Genomic DNA, 18103 nt, shown 5'->3' with positions numbered 1-18103 from the left:
AAAGTAAGCCAATTTTGATTGTTTTTGTTTTTCTTCTACATCCAAATCTCCATTAATTAAGTTTTCTGACCAAGACTTTTCTTTTAAAGATAGTCAATCGGGAACTGTCGAACATACATGGGAAAACCGAAATCCTCTGTTCTTGCACATTTCGCAAGATGATCTACACCGGTATTGTTACAACGAGGACTCAAACTAAGGCTAGCTATTCAGTTCATGATGACTTCTCTATGTAAGGGGGACCACACTGAGAAAGATGATAACAAAAAATGGTATCAATGCAATAAATGCGTTCTAATAAACCACTGAATCGAACCGGAATAATGGCAGCCCGTTAAACCGATTCGGTTTAATTTAGATTTGGTCAATTATTAAGTAGCCGGCTCTTCGTCTTCTTCGTTCTCGCGGTCAACGACACATTAAAGCAGAGAAAGAAAAAAAGAACAAAAAAAATCCATTGAAGAAAAAGAAAAAAAAAATGGGAGCATTTTGCAAGTTAATCGATGCGGTTCTCTTCTTATACTTCGCTCTAATGGCGGTCATTGCACCGCTCATCGACGGTCAAACAAGTCTCCCCGGCGATATCTTCCCGGCGTTTATCGTCGATCTGAACCGCTGGTACATCGATGAATTTGGAGATTATCTAGTCAAGGATAAGCCGCATTTCCTCGTCGGACTCGTCTGGCACGAGCTTCTGCTTCTTTGGCCGCTCTCGATCGTCAACGTCTACGCAATTCTCGCCGGGAAATCTTGGTTCAGTACCACTTCCATGGTGTACGGAGCTTCCGTCGTGACTTCTATGGTACATTTAGATCTTAATCTCGCTCTCGAGTTTTCTGAGAAATTAGAAAATGTGTTTGATTTAGTGTGAAAATTTTGTTGATCTGCTGAAATTTTGAGGAAATGTTGTGTATGTTTTGGTATTGATCTGAAATCTGAGCTTGATGAGAGAACTCTCTGTTGGATTGATACTGTATAAGTCTATTAAACTTGACCATTACAAAGCAGACTAGTGGGATCTGTATATGCTTGATTCAAGATTTCATTTGGTTTCAGTGCATGTTGTTAATTGCAGTTATGGTTCCCCAGATACACAACATTGTATGTTGATGAGAGACAGACATTTTGAGTTTCTACTATGTTGACCAGTTTCATATGTTATCAATGCATATTGTTGATTGCAATTATGCTCCTCAGATTCACTGATGAGAGAAAGAGATTTTGAGTTTCTTCTATGTAGACCAGTTTCACGGTTATTAGAATTAGTTAAGTTATGAACTTTCTCTTACAGTTCTGCAATGTGAATCTTTCTGAATAAACTGCTATGGAGCTGTTATGGTATATATGCCTTGTGATGAAGAAACTGATTATGACTATTCATTTCTTATATAGGCTGCTATACTGGGAGAGATGATAGGTTCAGGGAAGGCATCTGAGAAATTGTTGATAATTTATGTGCCATTCATGGGAATTGGTATTCTAGCTCTTCTTCGCGGTCTTCTCTCTCAATCCAACAAAAGCGGTGGAGCTGTTGGTAAGAGACCTGCTATTTTGGCCAGGAGAAAGCGTGCTTGAGGTAGTTCTGATCAAGCATGTGACTTCTCTATTTTGTCTCAGAGAATTTCTTCTTGATTGGATATGGCTTTCAACATTTCCATGAGAAAATTTTGAACCTTTCTGCTGAATTCTTGTTGAAGTTACTGTTTTTTTTAGCAATATCAACAGTTCACCTCACCAAAGAGTTTACATTGGGTCTTTTCACAAATTACACGACCCAAGACAGATTTTATCAGCTTATTGGTCTGGTTGGGTTTGGTCAATAGAAAACCATAGCCAACAGCCAAAAACTCGTTAACCTCTCTTGCAAAAGAGAGAGAGACTTGGGAATAAAAGGTGTCAACTTTTGATAAATCAAACTCCAGAAATAGACTACAAAAGAAATATCTATACTCTAGGAAAACACATCATATTTCGGTTATTTTGGGTTAAAAACCGACCCAGACCAAACATATTAAATTTTGGTTAAGTTACAATTATCTTTTCAAATATCTGAACTGAACCAAACAAAAAATTAACGGACTGAAAAATTCTTAAAATATTCATATATTATATTACCATATCTGAACTTACCGACCGAATGATTAACCGAATGTCCTGGCCTACCGGCGCTCTTCTTCGTCTTCGTTCTTTCTCGTGGTCAATCAACTACAGATAAAAAAGCAGAGAAAAAAAAAAAAATGGGAGCATTTTGCAAGTTGATCGATGCAGTTCTCTTCTTATACTTTGCTCTAATGGCGATCGTTGCGCCGCTCATCGACAGTCAAATAAGTCTTCCCGGAGATATCTTCCCGGCGTTTCTCGTCGATCTGAATCGTTGGTACATCGATGAATTTGGAGATTATCTAGCCAAGGAGAAGCCGCATTTCCTCGTAGGACTCATCTGGCACGAGCTTCTGCTTCTTTGGCCGCTCTCGATCGTCAACGTCTACGCAATTCTCGCCGGGAAATCTTGGTTTGGTACCACCTCAATGGTGTACGGAGCTTCCGTCGTGACTTCTATGGTACATTTGATCTTAATCTCGCTCTCCATTTTTTCTGAGAAATTTGGATATAATGTGTTTGATTTAGGGATTTAGAGTCAAAATGTTGTGTATGTTTGGTATTGATGATTAATGAAGGTTATGAGAGAAGTGTTTATTGGTGATCAATGTATGAAACTGGACCATAACAAAGTATGAACTAGGAGCAGACTAGTGAGATTTGTATATGCTTGATTCAAAATTTCATTTGGTTCCCCAGATTCACAACATTGTATGTTGATGAGTTTGAGTTTCTACTATGTTGAATGACAAGTTTCATGGTTATTAGATTTAGTAAGTTATGAACTTCTCTTACTGTTCTGAAATGTGAATCTTTTTGAATAAATTGCTATGGAACTGTTATGGTATATATGCCTTTTGATGAAGAATCTGATTTTGAGTATTCATTAGGCTGCTATACTGGGAGAGATGGTAGGTTCAGGGAAGGCATCTGAGAAATTGTTGATGATGCATTTGCCATTCATGGGTGTTGGTATTCTAGCTCTTCTTCGTGGTCTTCTTTCTCGATCCAGCAAAAGCAGTGGAGCTGATGGCAAGAGACCTGCTATTTTGGCCAGGAGAAAGCGTGCTTGAGGTAGTACTGATCAAGCATGTGACTTTTCTATTTTGTCTCAGAGAATTTCTGCTTGATTGGATTTGGCTCAACTTTTCAATGAGACTTTTGTTTTAGCAATATCAACAAGTTCACTTCACCAAAGAGTTTACATTGGGTCTTGACAAATCACAACCCAAGACAGGTTTTATCAGCTCAGATTTTTTTTGTCTTGTTGTGAACTTTTGATAAATCAAACTCCAGAAATAGACTACAAAAGAAATATCCATACTCTAGAAGAAGATCTAAAGCCAACAGAAATAAGAAAAAAAACAAAATTTGAAACTCATCAAATAGAGAAAAAGAGTACTCAATAACTTCATAAAAGTTCCAAGTCCAACAGTGACAAGGAAACAACAGACTCAATTGAAATAACAATAAGTTCCAAGTCCAACAATGACTAGGAATCAGAAGAAGACTCAACTGAAATAACAAGAGGTTCCAAGTCCAATGACAAGGAAACAACAGACTCAAATGAAATAACAAAAGGTCCAAGTCCAACAATGACAAGGAAACAGAAGACTCAACTGAAATAGCAAAAGGTCCAAGTCCAACAGTGACAAGGAAATAACAGACTCAACTGAAATAGCAAAAGGTTCCAACAATGACAAGGAAATAAAAGACTCAAACGAAAGGATAATTTTCCATCTGGAATGGGTATATTCCAGGGCAAGTCAAATCCCGAACCTCCTAAAACCAATCTCCTTGAGGTTCGTTCTTGACTCCTCCCCTTTTGAAGCTCTCCAATAAACTCTAAAACCCGATCTTCAACACAAACTCACTCTCCTTCTTCCATTAAGCTCACTTTCCTGTAAAAAAACCACACAAAAACGTCATCAGCACCTTAAATGCGTAGCAAGTACTCGATAGTTTTAACTTTGTTTATGAAATGGATTCGATACATTACCGAAATGGGGGTGGTTCAAGCAGTCTGACAAGGAAACAAAGCCTTGATCCTCAGCACGGTTGTACGAATCAGATTCTCAACGGTTGCAACAGAGCTAATACTCAGCTGACCAGAAGGACCTGACTCAACCAGCATTTGGAAGGAAACGGTCAGGAGTGATCCTCCTTCGTTTCCTCCAGGCTGACCCGTACCATCCGGAAGAATAGCAAAACCATAAGGAAGCAGAGCCACAAAGTCAGGATCACCACCTCCATGGAGAGAAATCTCCATTGATTTCATATCAACAGGCGCATAGAGCACAAATGAAGCTGTTGGATCAGCAGAGGTCTCTTGAACTATCATCATCTTGGTCTGGCAAGTGTTTACTTTCTGTAACCAATAAAAACATCGGTCACACACCAAAAGATAAAATTATATTACACTTTCAAAAACACAAGTTAGGTATATTACCCGGAGTAAACTTGCACAGTTCCTATTGTCTCTCCCATTTGTAACCTCTGCTATCTTCTGCATCATCTCTCCTTTGCAGAGAACATCCCACTGCAGATACATATATCTCAAAACATGTTATATAAAGAACATAAAAAAAAAAAAAAAAGTCTTGTCCTAACTAAGTATACCTGGGCTCGATTAGTCTCATCTCTGAGGTAGTCAAAGACAGTCTGAGGAGGAACAGGAACCCAAAAGGAAGTGGCTGCACAAAGAATGATACCGGGAGGCTTTCCTAGATCATTCACGCTCTTCATTGTCATCACTCTGATATCCTCACCAGCAACACCAGAAAATGTAGACCCCATCGAACTGGTCAATCCATTAAAGAAGCTTCTCGCAACCCGCTCAGCTATTTTCAGCATGCTCATCTTTCCATGGTTCGTTAGCGCTGCACAATGTCACAAAACGGTTAAGAAAAGCAAAAAAAGAGAGAATACATTTTCCATTTGAAGCAAATTTGGTAGTGAGTATACTTATGTGATCACCGGAATCGACGGATTGAAAATCTGTAGCCAACATGCTAGATATTCGCTCACACTGGCGTACCAATGCTGCAACCCAGCGGTTAGCAGCAAAAGCTTGACCAGTACAGATTAAGTGCTTAAAGATGCTGTACCTTCCTGCACTGTCATCTACTTCCACATGTTCCACCCATGTAACCTTTTTCAAACCAAAAAAGAAAAGAAAATTCATTTAAAATTTAAACTATATGATCATCCGTATACAAAAATACCCATAATGTGACAATAAGTTACATACCTTGGAGTAACCACTATGAATTTCTTGAATCAGACATCCAGAGGGGCGGCGGCGACATTTTAGGTGAAGGTTTGGGAGGAGATGGTCGATGGAAACATCAACCACCGCCCACAAACCCTCTCCTTGCTGCTTACAGTAGCGGACGAAGTAGCAGTCGCGGGTCGAGACCAGCGGCGAAAGCACTTGGTACTCAGCACTCATCTATATGAAGAAGAACAATATTGGTTAATTATATCAAACATGGTTTTAGTTGTTTTTTCTTTTTGTATAACTAAAAAAAGAAAGTAAAGTAAAGTAGAAGAATTACTATTTGGAGATTTCCAGTGAAGTTTCCAGCAGCATCAGCCAATATCTGTTCATGAGTCTTGGCTCTACCAACAATTCCGAGAAACATTGTTGACCACAGATTCTGCAAATTTAGATCATTAATTACACACCTGACCTATTATATATATGCTATAGTATATTTAAAAAGGATTAGTTATGATCATAATTTGATAGATTAACTTACCTCGTCCATAAGCATCTCAACAATCCCAATAGGACACATTGCCACGAGTCCGGTTTCCCTGGATGCCTCGGTTCGAAACCCGTTAAGTCTAGGACCGAGACCCTTGCGAAACGTTCTTGTGTATTCATCCAAGTTCAAAGCTAAGCTAGTACCATCAAGTCCTCCCATCCACAGTGGTTCAGCCACTTGAGCCATCACCAAGAATTCTTCCATGGCTCCAACTGCCAACTCCATGATGATCGGCTTATTATCTGCCGGTCCAGTGGTTTCCCTCGAGTGGTTTCCGACATTTCCATACACATCTCTTCCATCAGATCCCATCCCGAACTCGAAAGTTGGAGGAGGAATAGGAGGAGACATACCGGGATGGCTCATTACCGGCTTACCCGTTATCGTTTTTATCTTTTCCGCTTTGGCGGAAAGTTGCTTGATCTATATAACCCACAAAACAGGAAACGCAACTTGTTTAATCATTTATGAAGTGTTATTTGTATGCTTCATTCATTGAAATAGTCAGTGTTCAATTGTTAATGAACATTTACATTTATATTATAGAAACTATCTAGTTCAAATCTAGTACCTCTTCAGTCATACGAGCGTTGAGGATGCGAAGATGGTGCTCTTCGAAGCACATCTCGCCAATTGCAGTTTTGCCTCCACACTTAGGGCATGAGGCTTGACGAATAGCTTCTAGTAACCGCTGATGCTCAGCCTTAAGCTGGTTGTTGGCAGTCCGAAGTTCTGAGTTCTCTAAGCGTTCTTGTTGATTCTGCAAATCAAAACAAAATTAATTAGTTTATATTTCAAATGACAAACCAACTAATTAATTAAGTCGTTATCTTTGGATATGGAAGCAACAAAGAGAATCAACTTTTTGGTTTTCAAGTGAATAAAGAATAGAATAAATAAACAAATGCTGTATTAATTGCGTTCACTTCACATGTTTCAAAACGTTATTATAATACTCTCTTACGAAAAAAGAAAAAAAAAAACCTAAAATCTAAAAAACTTGATTTCATTCATATCACATTAATCCTATACTACAGTTCAACATATAACATATGTATGTGGAATCATCATACTCTGTACACGTATATACCAAGAATCAAAACCTACTCATATGCCTATATATACATACATTAAATATGTATGAGATTGTGTAAATTTATTACATATATATACATACCTTGCTTTGAGTGCGTTTGTTCTGGAACCAGAACTTGACCTGAACAGGGTCCAATCCCAATTGAACGCTAAGTGCGTTCCTTTGATTGTCATCTGGGTGAGGACACTCTCTGAAGAAACTATATATTCAACAACAAAAAAAAAAAAGAGATGTGAATATTATAGAGTAATTTAATTATTGATCTAGCTAGATAGAAGCTAAGTTATTTAAAGAAATGAATAAAATTTACGATTCCAACTCCTGAATCTGAATTTGGCTGTGACGATTGTATCTTTTTTTCTTAGGAGGAGGAGCTTGGTTGTTTCGCAACCCTTCTCCATGATTGCCACTTGAGGTATTCCCACTTTCGAGTTCTTGATCTCCAGAATGATTTCCAGCATTAGTGTTGTCAGCTCCACCATTGTTGTTGCTAACGTTGTTGTTTTCGTTGTTATCACCATCTCCGTTGTTAACCACTGGTACCATGTTTGACTGAGACATTTTTGCTGTTTGTTTTTGTCTTTGGGATTCTGAAAGATCTGAGAGTTGAAAACAATCATGAGTTACTTCACAAATTAGAGAGATATAAAATGATAAGAACTCATAAGATCTAGAAATTAGGGTTTGTGAAAAAGGTTTTGTTTTCCTTTGTTCTTGAGTACAAGAATCAAAAAGGATTTTTTATCCAAGATTGGGATTTTTGCACAGTCAGACACAACAGTACACTCTCTTTCACTAAATTCCAGACAACAAAAAGTTTGCTTTTCGAAGTCAACCCACTTTTTTAACTTTTATCTAGAAGATCTTATAAATAAAAGAGAAACAGACAAAATAAAAAACTAGACAAAGTAATTGAGGATGATAGTTGGAATCAAAAGACCCACCAGTACCGATTAACAAATAAACGCAAACAAAATGAATTTTATATAGACTATTAAATTAACCCCAAAAATATTTTGCAAAGGACATGAATTAATAAAAAAGCCCTAACTTTATGAACTCTCCGAGACTAGTTTAAAAGTCAGAGTATGGGATCTAGGCAAAAAAAAGTTTTTAGATGTTTGTTTTAATTGATTTTTTATTCGAGGGTTTCACAATTTGTAGAGATCTAAATATAGAACAAGGAGGGAATAGAGAGGAAAAGAATACAAAAAGAGAATTGTTGGATTCATTTGCCCAAAACAAATAAAATGACCATATATAAGTAGATCGAAGATATAATTAAATTTATTTTGATTTTAATCAAAACAATATTGTAAAAAATTAATTGATAGATTTAAAATTGGTTTTGTAAAAAAGATCTACCACTCAACATTTATTTTTTCCCTTCAGAAAAATTATCAATTTTTGGATAGAGAAAGAGACACAAAAAAAACATGGTATATATGAGTCAGAGTACTATATGTATATGTACCGACCAAGCAGCAAATAATAATTGTGTGCGATGTAATAAATTTTCCCACTATTTTGTTATCATCTTTGTATTTTGTTGGATATAAATTATATAATCGGGGATGCATAATTTAGAACATAAACATAAAATACAAAGGATAACGAAGATAATCCAACAGTACCTTTTGAAGTTTTGGCTGTGATAAAATCAGAAAAATCAAATCTTTTTATGTTTATTGTTCCGTTGCTAGCTTGATCTATCACTCCATCTTTGGCTCACTCTTTTTCTACAAACGAAAACAAAAAAAGTTAAACAAAATTCGGTCCCAATAGCAAGATATACAAGAATCAGTTCATCATTTGATGTATATGATAGATACAACAAAGATGGTACTGATAACTCGATACGTTTACCATATAAAAAGGGAATTGTGCAACGAAATTTAATCAAATGAAAAGGGTTGAGATCCATGATATATTTGAGATTAATTAATGAGCAGTGAAAAATAATGAATGGTAGGCATATTACATTGTCGATGAAATATGGGAGTAACTCTTGGATAGTATCGAAAGGAAATAGGTTTTGTCGGGAAACAGCTTATGGTTTTAGGAAGCGGTTTTGAGGTAAGTGAAAGTGCTGAGAGTGCGAGTGAATTTAGGGGTTTATAGACACATATTTATAGGTAGAGAGGGAGACACTTACTTAACCCTACACGCTCGAAGGAGAGAGAGAGAAAGCTACACGTTAAAATGATAAATAATAAAAAAAAAAGTGGAGAAGATGCTTCTATCTCTTCATCTATGTGTCATAATTCAATTGGTTTTCCAAATACGCTTATGGTATTATTACATAATTTTAACTAAATAAATAAATAAAAAAACTAAATTAAGTTTTCTCCATTAAAAGAGAAATATAATAAAATTTAGACTTAATGCCATTGAAATATTTTTAACCATTTTTGGTATATTTAGCTTTAGTCATTTTTGAAATTCTAATTAGAGAAACAAAGATTTCTATAAAAAAATTATGCTTATATGGTATGAGCCTAGGAGAAATAATGTAAAATTATTTAAATTTTAAGATTTGAATTCATAGTGAAATGGACCATGAATAGTTTAGGAAAGACTAAAATAAAATAAAAACTTTGCAACTTATTATCATAGAAAAAAATTCAAGTATGATTAGTTGTTTTGATAATGATGACAATAAATTAATATTTGAATGTTAGAAGATTCATAATATAATCGATCGATTCAATAACAATATTTATAGATATGAGATGTACCGAATGAATTACAGAAACTACAAAGCGCTTTTATTGACCCTATCGATTGTTTATAAAGATACAAAGGTGAACAAAATAAGAAAGAAAATAAAATATCTATGATAGCATTATTGAATAGATCGATCGTGCATAACAAAAAAAAAAAGCCGGCGGACAAAAAAGAACATAAAGTCGGCGGAACAGTAAAATAAACAAAAAATCCATAGTATTATTATTGACTCGATCGATCGTTAATATTTATTAAATATATTCAAATCTCAATTTATAATAATTGGTAAAATTTATTTAAGTAACTTTAATAGCTAGTCATTGCATTATCCAATATCCTTGAACATAGTTAGTCATTGGTCAATTATTTTTCTATCAATAATGTGTAATATACATGTTTAAATATGGATAGTGACGTAACGAGTGACACTAGATAAAACATAAGAACCAAGGTACAATTTCTTAGTCGTCGGTCATACAATTATTTTTACTATTTTACCATCTTAAATAAGTTTGACCAAAAAATTAATCATAATAGTCAAACTTAAAACAAATATTTAAATTTATAATCAAAAATGAAATTTAGTTTATATTTGAAATATCATATCATTCAAATTATTCATACTTTTAAAAATAATTTAACATAATTGGTTCTATTATCTGGTAATCTAAAATTTAACATAATATCATATCATTCAAAACTTCTAGTTCACGATATTTCTCATACTTCAGATACAATATAAGTTTATTATTTAAGTAAAAATCAAATTTAAATCCTAAATTTATATAGACTATTGTGAAAAGTGTGAGCAGCTGGTTGAATATAAAAAATCTCTTTTTTTTGTTTTTATCGAATGTGTCACTAAACCCAACTCGTGAAATAGTGAATTCTGCAAACCAGGTTAAGAAATGAAATGGGTCCAATGGTAACGGAAAGCAAGTTACCTATTTTGACTGCTAAACAGTTTGTGGCCCTAACATTTAACCATTTTGGTTACAGTCAAATTTTGGTTTTGTTTCTTTACACTAATTTCCCTCTATTACACTATAGTCTGTCGTTTGTAGTTTTATCATGCACCTTCACGGAATAAGCATGCTTGCCTGTACACGTTTCATATGTAGACGTTTTTTTGGTTCTTTTTGACGTTTATATGTTTTTACGGTTTCATGTACTCATTGCAATTCCAAATTTCTAGATTTACACCTTTCAATTGTTAACGTCCTTACCCTTTTTAACATATAAATCCAAAAGTAGCTTTTATTAATTATATTTTTTCCCTTATATAATTGTTTATTTAAAATAAATATGACGTAGGCAAACCTGACGTAGGCAAACAGACAAAACATGTAGCAGATTTTGCCGTTACTTTTTCAACTGTTCAAAATGGCTAACTATGATTTGTAGAAATTTTGGATATATTTACAATTTCAACTGTTCCTATGTTACAATATATAGTTTAGAGAAATTGTTAAAAATATTCTTTTTGGTGTGCCCCTTTTAAAAAAATGTCTCATTTGGATGTCCATTTTCAAAAATGCCCTTTTTTAAATCTGAAATTTTTATAAAGTTTTATTAGGTTTATAAGGTACTTATGGATTGTAACTACTACTTGAAGACTCGATCCAAGTATTTATAAGGTTTTATAAGATGTTTTTAAAGGTTTTACAAGTTATTTTAAAGGTTTTTTAAGGTTTTTCAAAGGTTTTACAAGATATTTTAAAAGTTTTTAAAGGTATTTAAAATGCATTTATAAGGTATTTATAAAGTATTTATAAGATTTTAGATACATAGAAATGTAGTTTGTGTATGTTTTAATAATATTACATACATATTTAGGTAAATCTTATATTTTTAAGAGCATTTTTTATAAGGTTTTAAAAAAGGGTATTTTTAAAAAGTGGTATTGAAAAAGTGGCATTTTTGCAAAAGCCCCTATAGTTTAACCAATTAATTAGTTTTGAGGATTTTGAATAGGTCTCATCCAAAACTCACACTCACTAGCTACAACATAAAATTATATGGCCTCTAATCTAAATTTGCACTCTCATTTTCATTTAGAAAGCATCACTCTTATCATTCTAATTTTATTTTTTGTTAGAAAATATTGTCTAAAAAAATACAAATTATATATATCCAAGCTGCACTAGAATTACTGTAAAACTTTGATTAGAGAATATGTTCAAGTCATCATGTTTAAGACCGAGCATTATATAAATTATTACACTTTGTTAACAATGAATTAATTCAACGGCATACATATTAGTGATCGAACCTTAAACCCACTAGATAGGTAAACCCACTAGATAGAGGTATATCATATCCACTATGTACATTTAATTAAGTATGTTCGAGTAACGAGTGTAATATTGTAATATATACACAGCTTCCTTGTTACATATTGAATATTTGATGGCTTAAGTTAAAACAACCGGGGTAACCAATAATAGATATTGAAATTTAATTAATGGCAAAAAATGATTATCTCTTAATTAACATCATGAGGGTAAAGAGTAAAGACCCAAGACGAAGCTTAAAGATCGCCGGTTCGAGTGACGCTTGGGACAAAACTAATATTACATGTTGTAGTTTCGGGCCTGAGAATTACGGGCTTCGACCCAGAATCTCATGATATTAAAAAAAAAAAAAAACATCATGAGCGTAGGTCTTAATAAGCCCCCTGGCATCAAAGGTGAATAAAAGCCTCTAATAAATATGGAGAAGAGTCCATTAATAATAAGCCCACGTCATAAACTCATCGCGACTTTGTTAATGTGGAAGGCGCAACAGTGTGCTGGAGTATCATTTACAAATATAGTAGAAACGATCAATGGTTGTTAGACAAAATTTTATAAGTATATTTTTCTGTTTGTTTGGATAAATTTGTTACGTGGATTACATACAAAAACCAGAGTGATTACCCTAATTATGTTTCTTTTTAGTAAAATCTTTAGATATACAGTAATTAGAAGTAGAAGAACTTTATATAACTACAAGAAAACATAGCATATTCTGATGACCATTCCCGAAGAAAAAACGTAGTCGAAAATTTTCCGACGAGTTTCCGACCACATTCCAAAGAATCTTCAGATTGAAAATTCGTCGGAAAGATATGGTCATTTCCGACGACCACAAATTAGTCGGAAATGCATCGAAAAAATCGGTATGATTTAATCATCATATATATAGTTCCTTAATTTTGTCTTGTTTGTGTTAATTAGTTCCCTAAACTTGAGGAGGGGATTTTGTGGATGAATCCTACTTAGTCAAACTCACATGTATTAAAAAAAAAACATGTAAAACAATCTTGTTGCAAGATATCCGCAACAAAATTGAGATAAAACAAGATAATAATTTCCATAAAATCAAACACGATATCTGATATTTGATATTGAATTGAAATGAAAAGGGCATGCTTTGTGTTTGGTTAGTTCATGTTTTTATACATAGCAAGATCTTAAAACCAAAAAACCATTGCCAAAACAAACAAAATAACCAAAAACGAAAAACTAAATAAAATAAAAGAAACAATAGAAACAATAAAAGATATGAATATTTGTCTCAACAATCAAAATCATAAGATTTGGTGGAGAGAGATATTAAACAATGAAAGTGAGTGTGGAGATAATAACGGGGACGTTTATTGATGCGGACGTGAGTGAAGATACGACGGTCAAAGAACTGAAGGAGAAGATCGCGGCGGAGGTGAAATTACCGGTGACTCGTTTGATACTTGTCATCGGAGATGAAGAGACGAGAAGGATGGTGATGGAGGATGAAGATGACATGATGCTGAGAGATTTAGGAGTGGGAGAAGATTCTCATATGTATTTGTTCTTTAAGCATCCTGATTTGGTTTCTGAGGAAGAGGAATCTAAAGGAGGAGAAGAAGATGATGATGATCCTATGGAGGAGGTTTCGTCGGAAGCAGAGAGTCCAAGAGGAAACGAAGAAGAAGACGAAAAGCCAAAAATAGACGGGGAAGAGAAGGATCAAGCGATGAAGGATGAAGAAGAAGATAGCGATGAGAAAGTTGAAGAAGATGAAGAAGCGAAGCAGAATGAGAAGGATGGTGAAGCAAAGGATAATGGTGATGATGATGTCAAAGAGGAACCAAGAGAGGGTGAAGAAGGAGATAATAAAGAGGAAATCTAGGGTTTCTTGATTTGATATGAGATTTGTTTTAACAATTCCATTTTTATTGTTTTGCATTTGTGATTATCTTGTTATATTGTTTCTTGGTATACAAGTAAACAACTAAACATTGTTTTAGGTGTCTTACCAGCATAATAAAAAATTGATTTTGTTCTGTTTAGTTTCTTTTGTTTATTCTCCGTCTTCTCTGTAGAAAAAACAGATCAAAAGTTTCTCTATGGGACAGTGGTTGGTTCTCAAATCTAGTTGGCCATTTCAGGCTAGAGAATCCAGTTAACCGGAAAATTCGACTGGTCAAAAGATGAAGATAATACATTACCAAACATTACATTAGTAAAGCTCTTAATAGAGTTTAAATATCCGGCGACTTTCTTGTATACCTAAAACATCGATGGTAACATCTTGAAGTTGTAGAGTCCACCTACTCGCTAGTCGCACTATTTAAAACTCATTTTTGTTAATAAATTAAAAACATGATTATCTACATTGTTAATGAAAAAGAGATTTATATTCAAGATAGTACATTACCATACATTAACGTTAATAAAAAATTTAATCGAGTTTTAAATATTCGACGATTTGCTCGTTCCAAAAAATCGATGGTAACATCTTAAAAGTGTAGGGTTCACCTACTCTGCTAGTCGCACTATCATTTATTTGTTAACTAATTGAAAATATTACTATAATCATTAACGAGACTCTTATCTATATGGGAGGAATTTCAAAAATGCTCATTCAACAAGAGATTAGATTAGTAAATGTTTAATTGAACAAATCAAATGTAAGTTGTAGGGACCACTCACTCCGCTAGTCGTAATATCAGTTAATTATAACTAGGTATGACACGGGTAAATTTTATGATATATAACGATTTTAAAATAAAACATCGAATTCTGAAATGTCAACACTTAATTTTTTAGCAATAAAATATCGAAAACACTAACAAAAATTACTAACATCAACTACTACACTACATATTTTTGTTTAAGCTCATGCCGACGGGCTGAAAAGAAGGCGGGAATGGGAATACTTGCCTCCTGGTAGAAAAAAAAAAAGAGAAAAAAAAGAAAAAAAAAAAAAAAAAAAAGGTATGGGGCCCGTTTTTCTAAGACGGCAGTGCAGCAAGCTGAATCGTAGCCTCCAGCGAGCGACGTCTTATCTCCACAGGAATCCTCGCACCGTTGAATAAACTCGATGACGTCTGCACCAAGAAACAGAGTTTCCTCACCGGAGCAACGTCTTTGGCTCGGTTGATCGACTTGAGAAACACCACAATCTCTGAGAATTCACTGATTCCATATTCGTTTAGGTTTCGATAATCATCAGCTAGCTCAATCCCGGAATAGTATAACTGCATTCGCTTTATCGGTGTGTTCTCCACAATGTGAATCTTGTCCTTCAAGCTACTTACCTGCAAAACATTAGTACCTTTTTAATCAAGAAAACTCAAAAACTGTAAATGAGAGGTAATGCTATTACCGTTTCGGTTCTGTCTACTTCAACGGTGAACTGTTTTGACGGGAACTTGACGGTGACGTGGATTTTTCTAACGGCCGGGTTGATAAAAGACGGTGCGGTGAAAAAGGGAGTTACGGTGAGGTCGATTCTGGTGCCGTGAGAGATGATTGGGTAATCTTCGATGTCAAGACCGTCGATGAGTTCCCAACAAGAGACAAAGAGAGTTAAAGAAGATGCTGGGATCTGAAGAAACTGTCCTAAACGTTTCTTGACCTCCAACACAGATTCTTGTTCACTGATTTCCATGGTGAATTCTTGTGTATATGAAACAATTGTCACTATCATATTTTCAGAGAGTAAAAAATGTGTCTGATATGCTTATGTTATGGAGAAAAGGGACAATGGTTCCACAATGCGTAATGTATACTATATAATAAACACATATATATACAGTGGAGAATGCCAGTTGTTGAAATGCATAAGTTATTCATGATAATATTCTGATGTTTAGTTGGGTCTTGTTCATGTGTGTGTCTGTTATAACTTATAGAACTATGGTTCTCATCGTGATTGTAACTGAATTTGGCATGATATTCGATTGTGTAGTTTAGCATTTATAGCGAAAAAATAATGGAAAATGAAAATAAAATAATTGATATAGCTGTAAAGTCAAAAACTTAAGGTTGGATACATGGAATAAAAATGATTCAAAGCTTAAAAAAAATGGAATTAGTAGTTGAATTGACACATGGAAGGGAAAAGAATTGATTTGTATAGTTCTTACGAAATTATTCATCCTAAAACCAAAAATAAATAAGATCATGACAGCATAAGTTTATAACGGTTATTGAAGTTTATGTCATCATCTGTTATATCGCCTACGTTTTATTCTCCTCATGAGAAACTCACTCCACCTTGAGATTAATTTACTTAGCAAGATACATGCCGGAAACTATGGCTGTCCCGGCGACTGCAACCACCAGATATTTCAGAATATTCTTTACAGTAAAAATCGATTCATTTGTCGGTAACTCCAATAGTTCCTTTATCTGCAATACCATTACCACAATAATGGTGACAAAATTAGTTCTGTTTATTGTGTTGTTTTTAACCAAATGTGTATAATGAGGTTACTAACGTTTATAGGTTGGTTCCAATTCTTCTTGATCCCTTGAAGATGCCCTCTACCGACAACTGCCACGACTGAACTATGCTCACTTGCAAGTCTCAACAAATAATATGCCATGTACCTGAGATATAATGCAAATAGATCAGACAAAAATCTGGACCAAACTTTTGAGTTTTCTATGTTTTAAGATTAGCTAATTAAGAGCTTAAAGGAAAAAGAGCTTGAAAGCTAAATTTGATACAACTATTACTGATAATACAAGTTCACTTTTCTAAACAAAGAGGAAGTGGTCGATTAATCTTATAAACTCTATATTAGAGAGGATAGTACTAACTTATCTCGCTCATGCACAAGTGTCTCCATGAGAGACGGAAATTCCTTGCTCATTTCTTGAATCACCAATGTCAGCATATCAGCATCGCTCATGTCTTTCAGCTAAAGCCATCCAATTTTATCATCACTCAATATTTACTATGACTGAATCACAAAAATGGGGAAAAAAAAAGGAAGAACAGATTTTTACCATCTTCTCAAGTTCCTTAGGCTTCGGCAGAAAGACAGCTTGAGACACTATGCTGTACACTAGTTTTATTTTGTGCCATAGAGGCATTTTACCCCATGTTCTCTGTAGCGTGATCTGCTTCGACAAATATGAAAGAAACTGAATACTCACTAGAACACAATTTAAAAACAGAGATGCAATTCATAACATTCCTATAAGAAAGGTTTGAGCTCTGAACGCCAAAGTCACCTGTACTGGACGATCGCCAGGAAACACTGCGCCACCATATTTGTTTGCCTCTTCAAATGCCACACGAAATTCAGCACCAGGAAAAACTTCAAGCTTCTTGGCGGCCTACACATAAGAAAATGATGTAAATTATTAGTCTGGAAATTTAAGCTACAATCAAAGTAGATCTGAACCACGGAAGCATGCCTTTGCAAGAATATATCCGTAAAGTATTTCAAATAGGTTGTGGTTCTTCTTCCACATGTCTATCATTTCCATCCAAGTTGGTTCCTGGAAAAAAACAAAACATGGCATCTTTCAAGAATAAACAAAAAAATGGATAGAAGAGATAGATTCATTATAAGTTATGTCTGTAGAGTCTACAGTGTAGACGACCATAAACTGCTAAGAAATAAACTGAATTGGACATGTTATAAGAATTATGTAGAGGAAACCTTCAGAGTCTGAGGTGTGAGAATAGACAATCGACTTGTACACAACTCCACAAAGACAGCCTGCAAGCATCACCAAGTATTGAGTAAAATAACACATGAGGATATAACACTTTAGTCCTCAATGAACTGTTAGGAGAAGAACCTGCGGTTTCAAGGATCTGATTACAGTTTCAACTTCTCGACATGATTCCTACAAAGCAAATGAAAATATGAAAAAACAAGTTTATGAATGCTTAATATATTATAGTCCAATCAAGGGGAAAAAAGTGGATTGACATGTTTCCATCCTATACTAAAGTCTAGGGAAAGAATTTCAAACAAGGAGGCTGTTACAGATGAAAAATGAAGACAGAGGTCTGATCCTATGGATTCTGCAACCGAAGCTGAAACCGTGAAACAAATCTCAAGTATCTAAAGCCTATCTTCCTTAATTTCACAATGTTCCTGCTGCATTGCCATTTTCTGTAACTCAATTGACATAAACCG

General features: G+C 34.6%; 6 protein-coding genes across 8 annotated transcripts in view; 3 read left to right on the top strand and 3 right to left on the bottom strand.

Annotated features, from left to right (window-relative positions):
* Positions 1-349: 349 nt before the first annotated feature.
* LOC9317289 (transmembrane protein 97) lies at positions 350-1739 on the top strand. Its single transcript, XM_021029651.1, has 2 exons — positions 350-802; positions 1393-1739. The coding sequence occupies exons 1-2, from the start codon at positions 479-481 to the stop codon at positions 1573-1575; spliced, it is 507 nt and encodes a 168-aa protein (XP_020885310.1). The 5' UTR covers positions 350-478; the 3' UTR covers positions 1576-1739.
* LOC9317288 (transmembrane protein 97) lies at positions 445-3308 on the top strand. The gene is made up of 3 exons (XM_002881175.2): positions 445-463; positions 2228-2561; positions 2991-3308. The coding sequence occupies exons 2-3, from the start codon at positions 2238-2240 to the stop codon at positions 3171-3173; spliced, it is 507 nt and encodes a 168-aa protein (XP_002881221.1). The 5' UTR covers positions 445-463; positions 2228-2237; the 3' UTR covers positions 3174-3308.
* A 178-nt stretch (positions 3309-3486) lies between these two features.
* Positions 3487-9134, bottom strand: LOC110229445 (homeobox-leucine zipper protein HDG3). 3 transcript variants are annotated; one of them, XM_021029648.1, is made up of 13 exons: positions 8948-9134; positions 8601-8705; positions 7277-7565; positions 7048-7165; positions 6442-6630; positions 5862-6293; positions 5658-5759; positions 5351-5551; positions 5065-5251; positions 4720-4979; positions 4550-4639; positions 4095-4468; positions 3487-4001 (listed from the first exon to the last, which is right to left on the bottom strand). In XM_021029648.1, the coding sequence occupies exons 3-12, from the start codon at positions 7525-7527 to the stop codon at positions 4115-4117; spliced, it is 2184 nt and encodes a 727-aa protein (XP_020885307.1). In that variant the 5' UTR covers positions 7528-7565; positions 8601-8705; positions 8948-9134; the 3' UTR covers positions 3487-4001; positions 4095-4114. The 3 variants fall into 3 exon arrangements, with proteins under 3 accessions (XP_020885307.1, XP_020885308.1, XP_020885309.1); XM_021029649.1 differs by having other exon boundaries at positions 4100-4468; XM_021029650.1 differs by having other exon boundaries at positions 5077-5251.
* Positions 9135-13203: 4069 nt separating this feature from the next.
* LOC9315454 (sarcoplasmic reticulum histidine-rich calcium-binding protein) lies at positions 13204-14268 on the top strand. Its single transcript, XM_002881174.2, has one exon. It carries the CDS (start codon positions 13297-13299, stop codon positions 13843-13845), a length of 549 nt encoding a protein of 182 aa, XP_002881220.2. The 5' UTR covers positions 13204-13296; the 3' UTR covers positions 13846-14268.
* Positions 14269-14950: 682 nt separating this feature from the next.
* On the bottom strand, positions 14951-15722 carry LOC9315453. Its single transcript, XM_002879340.2, has 2 exons — positions 15325-15722; positions 14951-15256 (listed from the first exon to the last, which is right to left on the bottom strand). Exons 1-2 carry the CDS (start codon positions 15646-15648, stop codon positions 14951-14953), a joined length of 630 nt encoding a protein of 209 aa, XP_002879386.2. The 5' UTR covers positions 15649-15722.
* Positions 15723-16006: 284 nt separating this feature from the next.
* The window catches only part of LOC9315452 (traB domain-containing protein), a 5360-nt gene continuing 3263 nt past the window's right edge, over positions 16007-18103 (bottom strand). Inside the window, exons 5-12 of the mRNA XM_021029909.1 lie at positions 17760-17809; positions 17618-17677; positions 17370-17453; positions 17184-17288; positions 16956-17069; positions 16767-16867; positions 16442-16553; positions 16007-16352 (exon numbers count right to left, since the gene is read on the bottom strand). Coding sequence (XP_020885568.1) covers positions 16230-16352; positions 16442-16553; positions 16767-16867; positions 16956-17069; positions 17184-17288; positions 17370-17453; positions 17618-17677; positions 17760-17809 — 749 coding nt within the window. The 3' untranslated portion in view covers positions 16007-16229. The remainder of the gene's footprint in view (positions 16353-16441; positions 16554-16766; positions 16868-16955; positions 17070-17183; positions 17289-17369; positions 17454-17617; positions 17678-17759; positions 17810-18103) is intronic.

Source organism: Arabidopsis lyrata (assembly GCF_000004255.2).
Source record: "Arabidopsis lyrata subsp. lyrata unplaced genomic scaffold ARALYscaffold_4, whole genome shotgun sequence".
Classification (NCBI taxonomy): Eukaryota; Viridiplantae; Streptophyta; class Magnoliopsida; order Brassicales; family Brassicaceae; genus Arabidopsis; species Arabidopsis lyrata.
Note: the sequence above shows the minus strand (reverse complement) of the source record. Positions and strands in the feature narration are given on the sequence as shown.